Raw genomic sequence first — 16712 nt, forward strand, 5'->3', positions numbered from 1 at the left:
GTATGTGTGTGTGTGTGTGTGTGTGTGTGTGTGTGTGTGTGTACATGTATGTATGTATGTATATATATATATATATATATATATATATATATATATATACATACTGTGGTGCAATCTTGGAGTTGGTATATTTAAGTGGGGAAGGGGGGGGTAAAGGTCCTCACTTTATTTTGTTTTTATATTATTAAAAAATTGCTGTTCCATAACTTTGCTCTTTTCAGACTTCGGGTTTTACATGTCGACGAAAGAGCGTTCGCTGTTAAGTCACTTCTCTCTTCTAATATAGATCCTATATAGATAGATATATATGTGTGTGTGTGCCTACTTGCATGTAAAATGGAGACAGTCTGAAATTATCCATTATTTTCCAAGTAGCATACTGAGTTGTTGTGATTTTATTTTCATAGCTTGTATCTGACTGAAAGTATGTATGCGTTCTTTTTTGTTGTTAATTTCAAATGTATCTGAAGGTTATACCTTTTAGTCCCACATTAGAACAGGCTTATACCATAAATGTTAGTAGAAGATTACAGCAAGTGAGAAATTAATCCATGTTCCAAGGAAATCAATTTCTTGCCTTTTAATTTGGTGATCTCCTGAAACCAAAACAGCCTGTGACTTTTTTCTTGAAACAATGAACATTGCTGCTCACTCCTAGACATCCATTTTCTTCTTTGTAGTTGAGCAGCTGCTTATAATTATGGGAAGACATTAATAATTGTTAATGGCTGCCACTGAGTTTTCAGTTTTTTTCAGTTCTAGGATAACCTTGCTTATAATGTATGTTGGTATTCAAAAAAATCTTCCTAGACTACTCAAAATATTTAACTTCTTTCTCATTCTGTAATTATTTCTTTCATAGACAAAGATGTTCATCGACTGGTCTTCCACTCAGTCAGCCATTTGCATGCTGGTGTCTACAAAAGTGTCATTGCCAACAAAGTTGGAAAGGCTGCTTGCTATGCACATCTGTATGTAACAGGTAAGGCATGAGAGCTGTTTCTTTAACTGTATCAGTAAGGAATATCTTTAATCTTCTGATCACTGATTTTATATCACATACATGTTGTGAGAAAAGTAGGAACTGCCAGCACAACTAGCTAAAAGTTTGTAAAAAATTATAAATCATTTCTGAATATAAAAATGATTTATATAAGATGCTTGTGTTACAAATGTATTAGAACTGTTTGTCATGTGTATATCAAACTGATTTGTACAGATGTTTGTGCTGAAAAGGTATTTGTGAAGTGATTGTGTTTGAAATATATCTTCAGTGTGCCCTATTGGAGAGAACAGAAATGTACATGCACTACTGTAACTGTTTAAATGTATATGTTTTAACAGAGGAATCTGGAAAACATATGGTTAACCTCAGTCCAGCAAGCTTAAAAAAAAAAAAAAAATATATATATATATATATATATATATATATATATATATATATATATATATATATATATATATATATATATATATATATATATATATATATATTTATCTGAAAGTCAGTCACTTTTGGGCTAGGCCATAAAGATGCTATCTAACAGGTTTCAGTGCAGCCAGTCTCAAAGTCTGTACTAGGAAGCTTTCTGCATTGTCTTTGGGGTGAACTAATTACTGCACTGGATGCATGGAGATATGCACTTGTTTTATGTTCCAGCACCTGCCACAGATCTGAGCAAAAGCCCTTGTGATTGTATTTGTACAGGTAGGTGCTAGATTCTGCAAGCTTCCAACAATGGGGATTTGTATAAAAACTAGAAGTCAGGTGATCAGAAATTATGTCATTCTGCAAGCTATCCCAGATGTATATTTTAGATATTATTTTGAGGAGTCTCTCATTGAGCCTCAGCATTCTGTATTCTGCTATGGGCAAGACAACAAGAAGGATCATTCACCACATCATCTGCCTTGCTCTATAAAGTAAGTAGGGAATATTATAATTCTCTCAGATTCAGTAAGGAATATAGTGAAGCTTAGTTTGAATATTGTTTTTCTTTGGCTGAGAATGTCCTGCAATGTTATTTGAAAAATGTCCTGTAGTTTTGAACTCCGATGTCACTGTGCATTGATATTTAGTATTGTCTTGTTCTTTCATTATTTATTATTAAATATATTTAAACCTTTCATTGTGGCTGATCTTTGTAGAGATATTTATGTTTTGAGAGTACTTGCATATTTATTTTGTGAAACTGTGTGGGCCACTCCTAATAGCTTTGCTCTTGGTCTAACTATCATTTGTATTAATATTAATTTAATTCAGTAAAGCTGGACACCCTTTGTTAAGGTCCTTAAAGTAGCTGACAAATGGTTCTGGTGGCAGTGAAAACTACCTTATAGTCTGGGCAAGAGAGGGCATATCTAATAAACCTGTGCCAGCCTTTCCCAAGTGTGTGTGTGTGTGTGTGTGTGTGTGTGTGTGTGTGTGTGTGTGTGTGTGTGCGCGCAAATCAAAGTTCAAAGATTGTGTGTGTTGTGTGTGTGTGTGTGTGTGTGTGTGTCAGCTATTTGGGCAGGGAACGAAGCACTGGTTGGACAGTGAGAGTATTAGAGGACTTGGCTTGAAATCCTGGCTAAGGACTCAACTCTATAGCTGTGCCAATGGGGAGTCTTATTGGGGATCTGGAGAAAGAGAGAGGAACCAGCCCAGGTCTGTGTTCCCTGTGTGCTCTTAAGGGAAATTGTGTTTGATTGTACTTGATGCAGAGAGCTGCATCTGGAAATACTGGGTATGTACCTGTTATCCTCCTAGTGAACGTTCCCCACAAGTGCCAGTGGTGTGGATTGAGGCTCCTTGATTACTGGCTCAGAGGTGGAGGGTCATCACATATTGGTTGGCAGTGGTAGGATATCGACATTACACATGTTCCTAAGAAAGAGAGTATATCACCAGCATAATGTTTTAGTCCTTTCCCTTTAATCAGATTGTTTAGTGGTAGTAAATCTTGTGCAAACAGAAAAGGGGTAGGATTAAATCCTGTGTCACACCTAGTCACCAGAAGGTAAGCGTAAGAAGGTATAGTCCCTAGCATCACTGGATACACAAATACTTGGGATTCCATGGTCAATAATCTCAAATATCAACAAGAGGTTTAAGTACCTTGCTTATAATTTCAGTACAGTCGTCTCTGTACTGTTCTGAGCTTTAAAAAAAAGATGAACATGAAGCAGGCCATAAGAATGCAGACATGACTCAACGTATATGCAAATCACTATATTAGTTATTTTGCCTATAAAATAAACATTTGGGATTAGAGAATATTCCCCAAATTGTTTTAATCCAAGATGGCTTCTTCACTACTATGGTAACAACAACAGCCTATCTTAAATAAGATGGAAAAATCCCAGAGCAGAGGCAGGACTAAAATTATTGAAAAAAAATAGATCTACAGCTTCATGATAAATCAGGAAAAACAACTTGAAGGTCCAGTCCAGAACACAGAGACATTTATTTATTTATATATTTATTTATTGACATTTGATTACCAGGAAAATCCGACTGGGTAGAAGCCCATTTTCAGCAGAGGCCAGGGGAGAAAAGATTCAGATTATTACAAAACATTTTAATAACAATAATTTTACAGTCTTCAGAATTAAAGCAAAAACATCTACAGTTTAAATAATTATAACAAATTAGACATAATATGAAAACATTGGTTAAGATCGATGCAAGTTATATGACAATCATTTAATATGTATAGAGACTTTAGACAATTTGAAGACAAATTAAAGGTAAGTTATTCTAATACATTCAGGAGTTACAATATGAAGTGAAGGGGAAAACAGGCTTATAGTATATTTGTTGAGAAAGTCAGGGAAGAGAATTTGATAGAAGTAAGGAAGTAAGTGAAGAAGGGAGAATAAGGAGCTATAAGGAATGAAAAAGTACTTGTTCACATTTAGGGATATAGTTTATTCTGGTTTTGAGCAAGAACAGAGCCAGATTTTAGATAGGAAGTCTTTCAGAGTGGTTTTGAATGATGGGAGGGTATTGACCTAATGGATACAGGTAAGGAGTTCTAGGCCTCAGCAACCTTGTACTAGTACAGACAATGCCCAGCAGATTTGATAGGTTTGTAGACAGACTGGAGTTTTTGGTCGCTGGATTGCACTGTCCAACTCGGAACATAGTTACGTTGAATGTCTTCTAGTGCTGGACAGGCAGATGGATACTGGAAAATTTTATAGGTGGTAAGAAGCTGAGTATATGTCAGTTGATCAGGCAGTTTTAACCAGTTTAAGCTTTTTAGTAATATACAGTGGTGGGCTCTGAAAGGGGTATTTGCTGCAAATTTTGCAACTTTGTTATAGCATCATTCATGTTTTAATTTTTGTGAAGCGTGGCGGTTAGTGAGGATGGAAGTGCCATAAAGAAGTGTGAAGAAGAGATAAGTAGTGGCAAGTATAGTTTTTAAGGCATCGGTGAGAAAGTTTTTGGCTCTGTAAATCATCCCGAGTTTTTGATGTGTTTTTCTTCTGCAGCTTTGTTTATGCAGGTCAAATGTAAAATTTTCACCCACTATCACCCCAAATAACTTGCTATGAGAAGTGAACTGCAGTTGTTGTATTATTAAGACAGAGAGGACTTTAAATTTTGTTTTTTCATGAGTGAGGGATATGGGGGAAAAATAGTAGTTTGGTCTTTTTTGGGTTGAGCATGAGTTGTGACTTACAAAGCTATGTTTCAGTGGCTGTTAAAGCTTCTTGAGTAATTTTTTGGAGGTGTGCCATGTTATTAAATGTGTAAATGAGAGTGGAATCTCTGCATATTGTATTAGTGTGTCCTATTGTGTGGACGTATAGAAGGTCTTGGTGAAAATATTAAAGAGAAGGGGAACAAGGATAGAGCCTTGTGGAACACCGGTTGTGATTGGAAGGTAAGGAGAGAGCGTGGAGTGCCATTTTAATGACTGATACCTATTGGACAGGTAACTTTTGAATGACAGAAGAGTGGACTGACATAGACCTAGTGAGGACATTTGAAGTAGAAGTTTGCTATGACAAACTTTGTCAAAGGATTTAGACAAGTCTAGAAATAAGGAGGAGACTAGTTTGCCATTTTCTCTAGCTTTATTGACAGTATCTGTATAGCTTAGAAGGGCATTGCTAGTACTATGGGACGGATGGAAGCCATGTTGTGTAGGGGATTGGAGTTCTTCCTGAAGGAGATATTCTAACAATTATTTTTGAATACATTTTTCAAATATTTTGGCAAGGGGAGATAAGATTGCTATAGGTCTGAAATTATTAACATCTGTTGAATTCCCTCCTTTGTGCAGAGGGATAACGTGTGACTTTTTTCCAGAGAAAGGGAAAGTGGGATTCCTGGACTGACCTATTTATAAGAACTGAGACAGTATAGGCAATGCTATTGGCTGCTGTTTTTAGGTACTCACTTAGAAGGGCACCAGCTGAAGAAGAGCATGGCTTAAATTTGTTTAAGAGTAGTTTTATATAGGATATGATCACAGGTTTGAACTTGAAAGAGCATGTAGCGATATGCTATCAATGTCAGATGAGTCAAACTCACACCATCACATTTAAGAAACTAGGATAGATCCAGTGTAATTAGTAGAAACGTCCACAAGTAAACCTGCAGATAATATCAAACACAAAAGTGTAGGTTCACCAAAATGACTAAACCAACTAAGAACCAATACACCAATGTGAGGATACTGTAGAAGGACACTGGACCACAGGATGTAAAATCCACCAATTTATTAAATGAACCAAAAATGATTGCCAGCAAAAATGGTCAGTTGAAGCTTGACATGCAAATACAATACAAAATGGGACTTCCTCAGAACAATGGATTGCCATCAAACATTGTCCAAAATTGGAAAAAAAAAATTTCTGTCTTCAGATCATTTTCTCCTAAGTGCACTAATAAAAATCAGTGTAGGATTTACTTCTAAACTTCATCTAAAATCTGGTGAGATGAACCTTTACTCTGCCTTTCTGCTCTTTCAGCTACTATTTTCATGTCAGAATGTGCCAAGTAAATTTGGTCGCTCATGGGGCCTGCAGATAACTGGGCATCATTTGAGGGAGAAAAATGTTTCTTGGCTTCACTTTCTGTGACTGTAATTTTTTTTCTGTTTATGAGGCAGGTTTAACTGCACAGGTCGAAGAGCTTGACAGGGTACTTTGCTGGTGCATGAATCTCACAGGTTAAGAATATCATTTGTGAATCTTCTTATTTATTTGATACATTGCAAGATAATTTATTAAAATAAGCATATCCTCAAAAAAAAAGTCCTGCTGTGCCCTTTCCAGCATAGTTCTTTAAGCTCATAGTCATACCTGTGTTTATAGGCAACAACAGGTACTGGATATTCACAAATCAGAGCAAATTTCTCAAGAGTGCCTACAAGGGGTCTGGTATGGGCAAAACTAACTGCTCAGGATATTTTAAAATGGGCTGCACTGGTAGCTGATCCTATTCAGATATTACCTTGAGAAGTGTTTCTCAAATCTCCAGACTGGATAGCTCAATATAACTGGTGGAAGCATAAGTCTGGAATTACTCATATGCTGGTCAGACCAGAAAACTGTTTTTTCCACTGTCTCCACTGTGAACTAAGGTTAATAAAAAAAAAAGAAATCAAATTCCTCTGAGGTGCACTGACCATATGAATGAAAAACTGACTGCATGGAAGTTTTGCCACTTTAAAAAATGTATTTTATTATGAACTCCATTCTGAGTGCTTTGTCATGTCAAAACAAGACTCTCTTTGTTCTTTTTGTACGTGACCTGCTTAGATCTAGTGACATTTTACACAAATTGTGCATCACATTGTTTTAACACTGGACTTTGTTCTTGAAGCAGAGCATCTTACGTTCTCAGCTATGAACCTTACCTTCATATTTCTTATAAAAGAGAGGCAATGATCTTCACGACATTAGCACCATACTATAATGCCTCTAGTATCAGCCAGCCTGATGGTAAAGAGAGAGAGAGAAAGAGACCTGTCTCATAGCCCTAATGCCAGTATTCTATTTTCTCTTACCACTTAAATCCCAGTCGAGAAGCCATAGATCTGGTCACTTATCCTGTCTGGGAGTGGGGGGGGGGGGGGGTTTGCTGTATCTGTAAGCTTCTGGCTTTCAGCAGGCAGATATTGACAATGAGAAGACACAGTAAAATGACCACTGCAGGGCAGAATCATGGAATACTTGATTTTATGCTGTTTTACAAAAAGTATTTTGATGATGGGAAGAAGCTCCATGAAGAAGTATATAACAAAATACTCTCATCCCACGACAATTCCCAAGGTGTCTGATGTCAGTAGGGACAGCAAGATTCCCAAAAATGGAACTAAAAAGAGGAAACATTAACTAAATTTTAAGAGCAAGACATGAATGCAACTTTGAACTAAAGCTCTATTTTATGGTCTGGTATGACTAATTTTTTTTATTCCGTTTCTGGTTATACTTTGAACTGTCGTATTTGGGAAATAAACTTTATTGTGATTTTATGTATTGTGACCTTGCCATGCTCTTCTACTGTGTTAAAGAAATTAGCTGAGATAGATTATGTGCACATATTGTGCGTGTGTGTGTGTGTGTGTGTGTGTGTGTGTGTGTGTGTGTGTGTGTGTGTGTGTGTGTGTGTGTGTGTGTGTGTGTGTCTATACATGCGAGCATGTTTGTATGTGTGTGCATGTGTGTATGTCTGTGCGTGTGTATATGTGCGTATGTGTATGTCTGTGTGCATATGTGTGTGTGTGTGTGTGTGTGTGTGTGTGTGTGTGTGTGTGTATACAGCAGGTGACTGTGAAACTTCAAAATGACAGCTGCACATGTATAATGCATGATGTATTAGTTATCTGAATCTCATTTTCTTCCAGATGTTGTTCCCAGTCCACCGGATGGTCCCCCAACAGTGACAGCAGTGACTGGTAGAACTGTCACCCTCAAATGGAACAAACCAAAGAGACTTGACCCTGCAATAGGTAATATAACAATTTCTGTATGCATAGAAAAAAGATTAATCTTTATTTAATTTATTTGAAGAATGAGGTATGTGGCAGCAAAATCTGAGAAAATTATTTGATAAAAACATCTTCAAGTAATGGGATGGACCTCCTCATCTTTACTTTTATTTATTTATTTGTTGACCAGGAAAAGTCCAACAGGGCAAAACCCATTTTCAGTGGAGGCTCGGGGAGAAAGGCTCCTAAGTAAAACATGATGTATATTTATAAACACAGGGTAAAAACATCTATACATGAACTTATTTACATGATTTTTTAAATATTTTTTACATGAACATAACATTTTAACACAAAAAAAGAGAGAAATTACTATAAAATGTGTTAATTATTGAATCGGGAAATAACATAAAGTAATAATGTATTGGTAGCATGATGGCTGCAAAGAAAAGATGAGACTGGGGTGTTTCTGAGTTTAGTAATAATTTACAGACAGACAAGTAGAATGTAGCTTAGAAATAATAAGAGAGAAATGAAAGGAGAAGTTATGGAAATGAACAGGAGGGTACATGGACTGAGGTGGAATTATAGTTTGTGGTGGGGTGTGAGAGAAGGAGGAAATGTAAGAGTTTAGGAAATTAGTGCAGTATGAGGACGAATGATAAGATAATGAAAGACTACGAAGCAAAGTGGATGTAACAGTTGGAGAAAAGTAATCCGAGTAAAGCTAGCCATGTGAGCAGGAAGAACAGCACCATCTTTGGCAGATGTACTGTTTAAGAAAAGGTTTGAAACGATTTAAGTTTTCTGTCTGTTTTAACTGTGTGGGGATTTCATTCCAGAGTTTTGACACATAATGAGAGTAGAGAGAGCCTCCAGCAGTGTTGAATGTCTTACTGATACATAGTAAAAGTTTATCACTAGAGTATTTTGCAGTGCTGGGCATTTTGTACTTGTTTATAGATTGTTTGGGTGAACCATGTTGTTGTCTGATTACATAGGTTGCGAGGTGGTCACTTATAGTATCTGGTAAGCAACAAGAAGGTTTTATATTATGGGGTTTGTTTGTCAGTATCCAGTCCAGTGTGGACTGCCTGTTAGTGTTTTTGTTGATTCTGGTGGTGGAGCTTATTAGTTGATTGTAGACAAATACGTGAATAGAGTTCTTGGAGTTGGTACTGTTTATGGATTGCCAGTCTATATTAAGTTCACCTAAGATCAAGGTTTACTGGGGGATGTTGTCAGATATCCAGTATAGGATATTTTCGGCCTTGGTAATGTTGTTGCTTAGTAGGATGTATACTGCTGAGATACGTATAGATTTATTTTGGTTGATTTTAAGGTATGCAATCAGAGGTTCAGCATTATTAAATTTTAGGATATTTAGATGGACTGGATTTTTTATAAATAATAGCAATACCACCCACTCTTGTATAATGTGAATTTTATAATGTGAATGTAGAAGCCAAGCTGGCAGCTTGGTCTCTTGCCTAAACCTCTTGCTAGCATGACCCACATTTCACTAACTTGTTGACGCCTGTAAAACAAGTTTTTCATCTATTCCTTTATTGCTCAGCAGGTGGCTTGGCATGTTCTAGTGAATATTCCTCACCACCTATTTCCTAGCCTACTTCCTTTCTTCCTGGGACATCATTTAGTACTGATCCTTTGGCAGCATTAGGTGCAAGTCCGTCAGTATATCAGTGAGATGTACCCCATCCCAGTGAAATAACCATGCCTCTATGCTTGACAGTTCTTCAGTCTATTAACTTTCACTTTATGGTCTTCTATTACTTTTTAAATATTTCTATTTATAGATTTCCTTGCTATTTGCATTTTATACTGTGGTTGTGGTGCCACGGTAGCGTTGTCGCCTCACAGTAAGACGTTGTCCTGTTCAATTCCCAGTTAGAGCATCTTCTGTGTGGAGACATGCATGAATGGGCGTGCCTTCATTGAAGGTTGTGCGTCAGGGCTGGCAACTCGGCACGTAAAAAATCCACTGCCAATCATTAGCGGACCGGAGTTCCGCTGTGGCGACCCCTAACCGGGAAAAGCCGAAAGACGCAACAACTTATTTGCATTTCCTTTACTTGTATCCCCTTGTCTTGGGATCTATGTAGGACCATTTTAAATACATGTAAGAATGCACTTCATGCAGTTGTTTTAAATAGTGGTTCAAAGTTGAAGCTGTGTTGATTCTGCATTGTTGAAATCATTCCCTCGAAGATGTGTAAGTAAAATGTCCATCTCTCCTTCTTCTTCTTCTTCTTGCTGAAACAAGATCATTATTAGCTGGTCCCATCTCATGTGTCTTATTACATTTCACTAGATTAAGTTCCAGGAACAAGAAAGCATACATTTTGTTTGTGTATTCTGTTATCCAAGTTGTGTTAATATGACCAATGTACCCCACATTCCCCAGGTCCATTATTAGCTATTATTATTCTTTCTGTGTATGTATGTGTGTGTGTGTGTGTGTGTGTGTGTGTGTGTGTGCGCACGAATATATATATCTATCCAATATATATATATATATATATATATATATATATATATATATATATATATGGGTTCACTACAGAATCTCGAAATACTGAAATCCCGAATTTTAGTATTTCGAAATTCTATAGCCGAAAGCTTTAATCACAAAACCCCAGAAGTGCAAATTCAAAATCCTGAAGTTCTGAGATTTTGAAATAATGCTTCTGGTGTTGTGGTGTGTGAATGGATAGGTGTAAGTTCAGGTAAGTATGTATGCGTAAGTGTGTTGGTTGGGGCCTTTAGTGTATGTTAGTGTGTGTTGTGGCTGTGATGTGTGTGTGCATGGGGCTGTGAAATGTGTGGGTGCAAGTTACCTTTGTGTGTGTGATTGTGTGATCTCGGAGTTAGTATATATAGGTAGGGGTGTGTGGGGGGGGCGCAGCCCCTCACATGGGGAGTGCAGGGGGGTGCCCCCCTGGTTGTCTGTAGTGTAGGATTGTATGTTTGATTGTGGGTAGACAATGTATGTATGTGTATGTGTGTGGTGTATTTGTAGTGTATGTTCGCAATTTTATATTTTGCGGTTCTGGGGTTTCAGGATTTAAAGCATTTGGCTATAGAATTTTGAAATACTGAAATTTGGGATTTCAGTATTTTGAGATTCTATAGTGAACCTGTATATATATTCCTATATATTTTCAATGTGCGCATTTATATGATATGTATTTTATAAACATATGTTCTTGTCATTTGTCATTTGCATACCTTTTGTTTGCTGGTATGAAACCTCATTAAAGTATAATATTACTATTAAATATTAATATACTTACAGTAAAATGATAGATCTCCAGCTCTCACTCTACTAGTCTACTTGATCTGTTTTTTTTTATTGTCCACAAGTTCATTACTTTCAGTCTACAGCAGAAATGTGTGCTAATGCTAGTAGTATAAAATCTGTGCATGTCCTTCAGGCCTAAGTTCATACTCTGTCCTTTTGCCTTCTCAATGGTCATCTTTGTTTCAGTTGTATGTAAACTAGAAATTCTGTGAATGAAATCTTTTTGAGAGCTTATGTTTCTTTTTAGACACAGGATCAAGCTATAGCTCAAGGTAGTTCAACTGCCCTCTCTTTGAACTGTGGTTCCACAACAGTTGACTCTGTCCGAGGAATCAGCCCATTCTTTTATCTGGATGAAAGCCAACCATCAAGCTTAACTATATCCTCTTAAAGTAGCATCTTGGTGATAGATGAAGAAATGTACTTCTTACTAATCATATGGTCATCTCCGTGGTGCAGAGTGATAATGACCTAACTGCAACCCATGTGACCCAAGTTTAATTTTTGGCCTAGCCACTGGAGGAACCTACCTTGGGAGAGTGACAGGCTTTGGGAAGGAGTGTGTAGGAATATGCTGGGGGTATACCCACTGTGTCATCAATTTTGGTGGATAACAGTGATTGCCGTTTGGAGAGGCAGTGATCAAAAACAAGGATTAAGAGCCTCTGAATTGCTTGTCACCATGACTGCAAGGCACAGCCTCTCATGCTATACCCCTACTAGATGACATTCTCAGCATGCTGTAGACAAAATGACCTCCATACCTCCACACAGCATGCATCTATCATTCAGTATGCAGATGACACTACCTTAATCTGTGCTGCACAAAACATTCCCACCCTCCTGCAAACAACTCATCTAGCATTCTCTGACATTCAAAACTACCTTACCAAAGCCCAACTTATCCTCAATCCAAAGAAAACTCAGCTTATGATTATAACCAGTTCTAACAAAAACACTAACAGTCAATTCACTATCTACTCCACAAATGCTACTCCAATCGCTCCAGTGGCACAGGCTAAGCTATTGGGAATAACCATAGACTCCCACCTAAAATTTGATCGTCATCTCAACTTAATTATTAAAAAAGTACATGCCAAACTGGGATCACTCTGCCGTATCAAACCATTTCTTACCAACAACACAAGATCAGCCATTGCTCGCTCCCAACTTCTATCCACCCTACTCTATGCATCTCCCATTCTGACTAATCTCAACAAAACTGAACTAAGCAAAATGGAAGCCTGCTATAACAGAATTGCCCGCTTTGCTGCAAATTGCTCATATAGAACTCATCACTGTACTGCTTTGAGACAGCTCCACTGGCTTAAACTGCCCAACCTCCTAACTTGCAATCAGCTCTGCCTCTGTCATTCTATTACCTCCCCAATAAGAGTCCTGCCCTCAAAAACCTAGTACAACATACATCACTCAGCTAAAAGGCCTCTTAGATCATCAAGCAAACTACTACTAGAAGACACCAACAGCTACAATAGCTTTGGAGATGCGCTATATAGTAGTTCAGTGGCTAAAAATGGAACTCTATCCCCACTAGCATTCAAAGCCTCCCTTAAAGAACTCATCAGGCAACATCTCAAGCAAAGTTGGCAGTGCAATGATTGCTCCCCAGGCTAGTGAAAGCGGATAATGTATACATACTAAATCTAGAGTACTTGATAATAGTTTTCAGTCTTACTCACAAACACTGGCTAATCTACAATGTATGTACTGTACCTGTGTACTATGTATGTATTCTAACTATGTTCCAAATTTCAGCTGTACACCACAAATCTATTAATTACCTTTATTTTTAAATTAATATTTTTTTGTTTGTTCTCTCCACTGTAACTGTTGATGTGCTGCATACCACTGTAAAACAATGTCTCTTGTAATTTGTGTGTATACTGATCATGTCTAAATATCTAAATGTATCTGTAATTTTTCTTTGTGGAGTTTTTCTCCCCAGGCCTCTGCTGAAAAAGGGCCTTTTTGGCTCAGTCAGACACCCCCGGTTAACAAATTTAAAATAAATAAAATAAAGTAGGGTTCCATCAACATTCAGAGCTGGACAGTATGATGGTCTTTTGCTCATTTGCTTCTGTCTCCAGTTGTGGACCATTCTGAGCCTGTAAATGCCCTTCTGGCAAGCGACACATCTGGGTCTTGCCCAATATGCAGATAACAGAGCTATAGGATGAACAAGGGTATGTGAAATCAGCAGTGGTACCCAGTACCAATTCCATTCTGCAAGTCTGATCCAGTGGCATAAAAAATAGCTAGATTATCCACATGCATAAAAATGTAATTTAAATATACAAAGGCAACCTTAGTTATTGAAATAATGTGTAACGAAAAGACAAAGTAGGCCCAAAAGTGAATGCTATTGTACTACAAAAATCACTGACTTAAATTCTCAACGTTTGCGACTTTTCTTTTAAAATTCCTGTTCCCTGTAGCAGGTAATATAATCATTTTTGGCTGCATTTGGGGACTTTTTCAATGCAAAGCCAGTTGCAGATTGGGACTGAAATAACTGGTGGCAGTTGACTGAGTCAAAATGTGCAGCAATTTCAGTAAAAAATGTATCGTTATGTCAATGTCTATCCTTTGCCAGAAACCATATGGGAGTCATATTACTGTGCTCATATATAAAGTCATGCTGACTTACAGTGGATAGAAAAAGTGTACACACCCCTGTTAAAGTGCCAGGTTTTTGTGATATAAAAAAATGAGACCACAATAAATCATTTTGAAACTATTCCCACCTTTAATGTGACCCATAACCTGTACAATTCAATTGAAAAACAAACAAATCTGTTAGGGGAAAAAATATGGAAAACAGAAAATGTACAATAAGCTTGTTGTATAAGTGTGCACACCCTTAAACATACTTTGTTGAAGCACCTTTTGATTTAATTACAGCATTCAGTCTTCTTGGGTACACACCTGCCATCAATGAAAGAGACTCTGATTAACCCCAAATAACGTTCAGCTGTCCTAGTAGGATTTTCCTGACATTTACTCAGTTGCCTACTACAGCAAAAGACATGGTTCACAGAGGGCTTACAAAGCATCAAAGGGATCTCATTGTTGAAAGGTATCAGTCAGGAGAAGGGTACAAAAACATGTCCACAACATTGGATATACCATGGAACATAGTGAAGACAGTCATCAAAAAGTGGAGAAAATATGGGGCGACAGTGATGTTGCAAAGAACTGTACGTCCCTTCAAAATTGATGAAAAGGCAAGACAAAAACTGGTCAGGGGGGCTGCCAGGAGACCTACAACAACATTGAAGGAGTTGCAGGAATGTTTGGTAAGTACCACTTGTGTACTACATGTGACAACAATCTCCTGTATTCTCCATATGTTTGGGCTATGGGGTAGGGTTCGAAGATGGAAGCCTTTTCTCACACAGAAAAACATCCAGGCCTGGCTAAAATCTGCAAAACAATACATCGTCTCCCAAAAGCATGTGGGAAAATGTGCTATGGTCTAATGAGACCAAGGCTGAAGTTTTTGCCACAATTCCAAAAGGTACGTTTGGTGCAAAAATAACACTTTCATCACCAAAAGAACACCATCCCCATGGTGAAGTATGGTGGTGGCAGTGTCATGCTTTGTGGTTGCTTTTCATAAGCTGGAACTGGGGCTTTATTCAAGTTGGAGGGAATTGTGAACAGTCCCAAATACCAGTCACTTTTGGCCCAAAACCTTCAGGCGTCTGCTAGAAAGCTGAAGATGAAGAGGATTTCACCTTCCAACATGACAGTGACCCACAGCATACATTTGACTTGTACAGGTTATAGGTCACATTAAAGGTGGGGAAAGTTTTGAAATGATTTATTATGATCTCATTTTATATATCACAAAAACCTGGCATTTTAAGAGTGTTGTGTACACTTTTTATATCCACTGTACGTGCAAAATTCCATACTCAGAGATATATTTATATTTTTAAAGCTACTTGCCTTTGCAGAGGCCTTTACCAATATGGACAGCAGGGTTATGGGAAAGTACTTGCCTGAAAAGGCACCAGGAATTCACTGAGCTTAGAGTATGCTGAAAGAGTACAGGTGTACTTTAGGATAAACCTTGGGTGTCAGGTTAAGCTGTGTAATACTCCTCTGCAAAGGAAAATGATTTGTAGATTACAAGGATGAAGTCCAGCTGTACACTCAGCTTGTTGAGACTGATCACACAATGTCTGTTTACACCTAAGATCAGATGATGGCTGATGTGGCACACAGCTGCAGTGAGTAGCAATGTCACCTCACAGTAAGATGTTCTCTGGTATAATTCCTAGCTGGGATGACTTCTGTGTGGAGTCTGCATGTCCTCCCTGCACTTGTGTGAGTTTTGTCCACATACTCTTGTTTTTGCCTACATCCTAAGGATGTGCAATAAAATGAATGACAACTCTAAATTGTGTTGTATGTGTGCAATAGGAAAAAAAGCTAGCAATTTACTTTCGTAATCTACTTAGCCTAGTAAATAGCTCCCTATGGATGCCTGGACTCGCAATGCCAAGTCCAGTAAGGACAACACCTACACTAAGTGTACACTGCTTCAAGAGAACAAACAACACAAGCATGACTCATACCTTCTTCCTCCAAATTTAGGTTTAAGTAAATTAAAGGTTACCACAAAGTGTAGACTACATGTATACTTAATGTAATCTTTCTGAGTGACTAGAAAGCACAAAAAATGTGGTAGGGGTGTTCTTGAAAACAGATTTTCTACATTTTCAAGATGACGTAGAGAAAAAACCCCCACTCCTGGCACAATAGTAATCCTCATACCTTTAATGTTAGTTTGTGAAGCATCATGAGACTTGGCAAGAAGGATTACTGTGAGCATCTGCGGACATCAGTAGACAGCAATTTAAACTGTAACCAGTATACATTTAACAAGATCAAAAAGGATTTTCTGTAGTTATACATTTTTCAAAGGCATTTCTAATCACTCTAGGAAGATCAGAAAACCAGTTTGTACATCACAGATGCAATCTGCTATTGAATATAGTTCTGTATTTGTGGACATTGAGCATGCCACCTGACTGAATGTGAAAAGGTGCAGTGATTCCTTAGTAGTAAAATCATATGATTTTCAGAACTGAATGTGAAAAGGTGCAGTGATTCCTTAGCAGTAAAATCATATGATTTTCAGAAAGAGTCCGGGAACCTGTATTATATCCTGCTTTTTATAGGTTATTAATAGGTGACCTGTGCCCAGTCTATAAGTCAATGTCTGATCCAGGTTTGCAGTACACAAAAGATATAAGATGCATTATGTGACCCTTTCTTGGATTTCTGAATAAGCTTCTCATTATGGTCAGACAAAGTTAGTCTTTAGATTAAAATCAGTAGTAGTCTTGATATGTATACGGGAACTAGAAAATATCAGTATGCGGTTATGGGAGTCGACCCCCTTAAAGGCTTGTAGATCATATGCT

General features: G+C 37.6%; 1 protein-coding gene across 2 annotated transcripts in view; it reads left to right on the forward strand.

Annotated features, from left to right (window-relative positions):
• The window catches only part of SPEG (striated muscle enriched protein kinase), a 2687905-nt gene that overhangs the window by 1918699 nt on the left and 752494 nt on the right, over positions 1-16712 (forward strand). For both annotated transcript variants that reach the window (XM_044075871.1, XM_044075873.1), the window contains 2 exons: positions 863-982; positions 7851-7955. In XM_044075871.1, the coding sequence (XP_043931806.1) occupies positions 863-982; positions 7851-7955 (225 nt within the window). The remainder of the gene's footprint in view (positions 1-862; positions 983-7850; positions 7956-16712) is intronic.

The sequence above is a fragment of the Protopterus annectens genome, chromosome 6.part1, assembly GCF_019279795.1.
Source record: "Protopterus annectens isolate FY-2018-M chromosome 6.part1, PAN1.0, whole genome shotgun sequence".
NCBI lineage: Eukaryota > Metazoa > Chordata > Ceratodontiformes > Protopteridae > Protopterus > Protopterus annectens.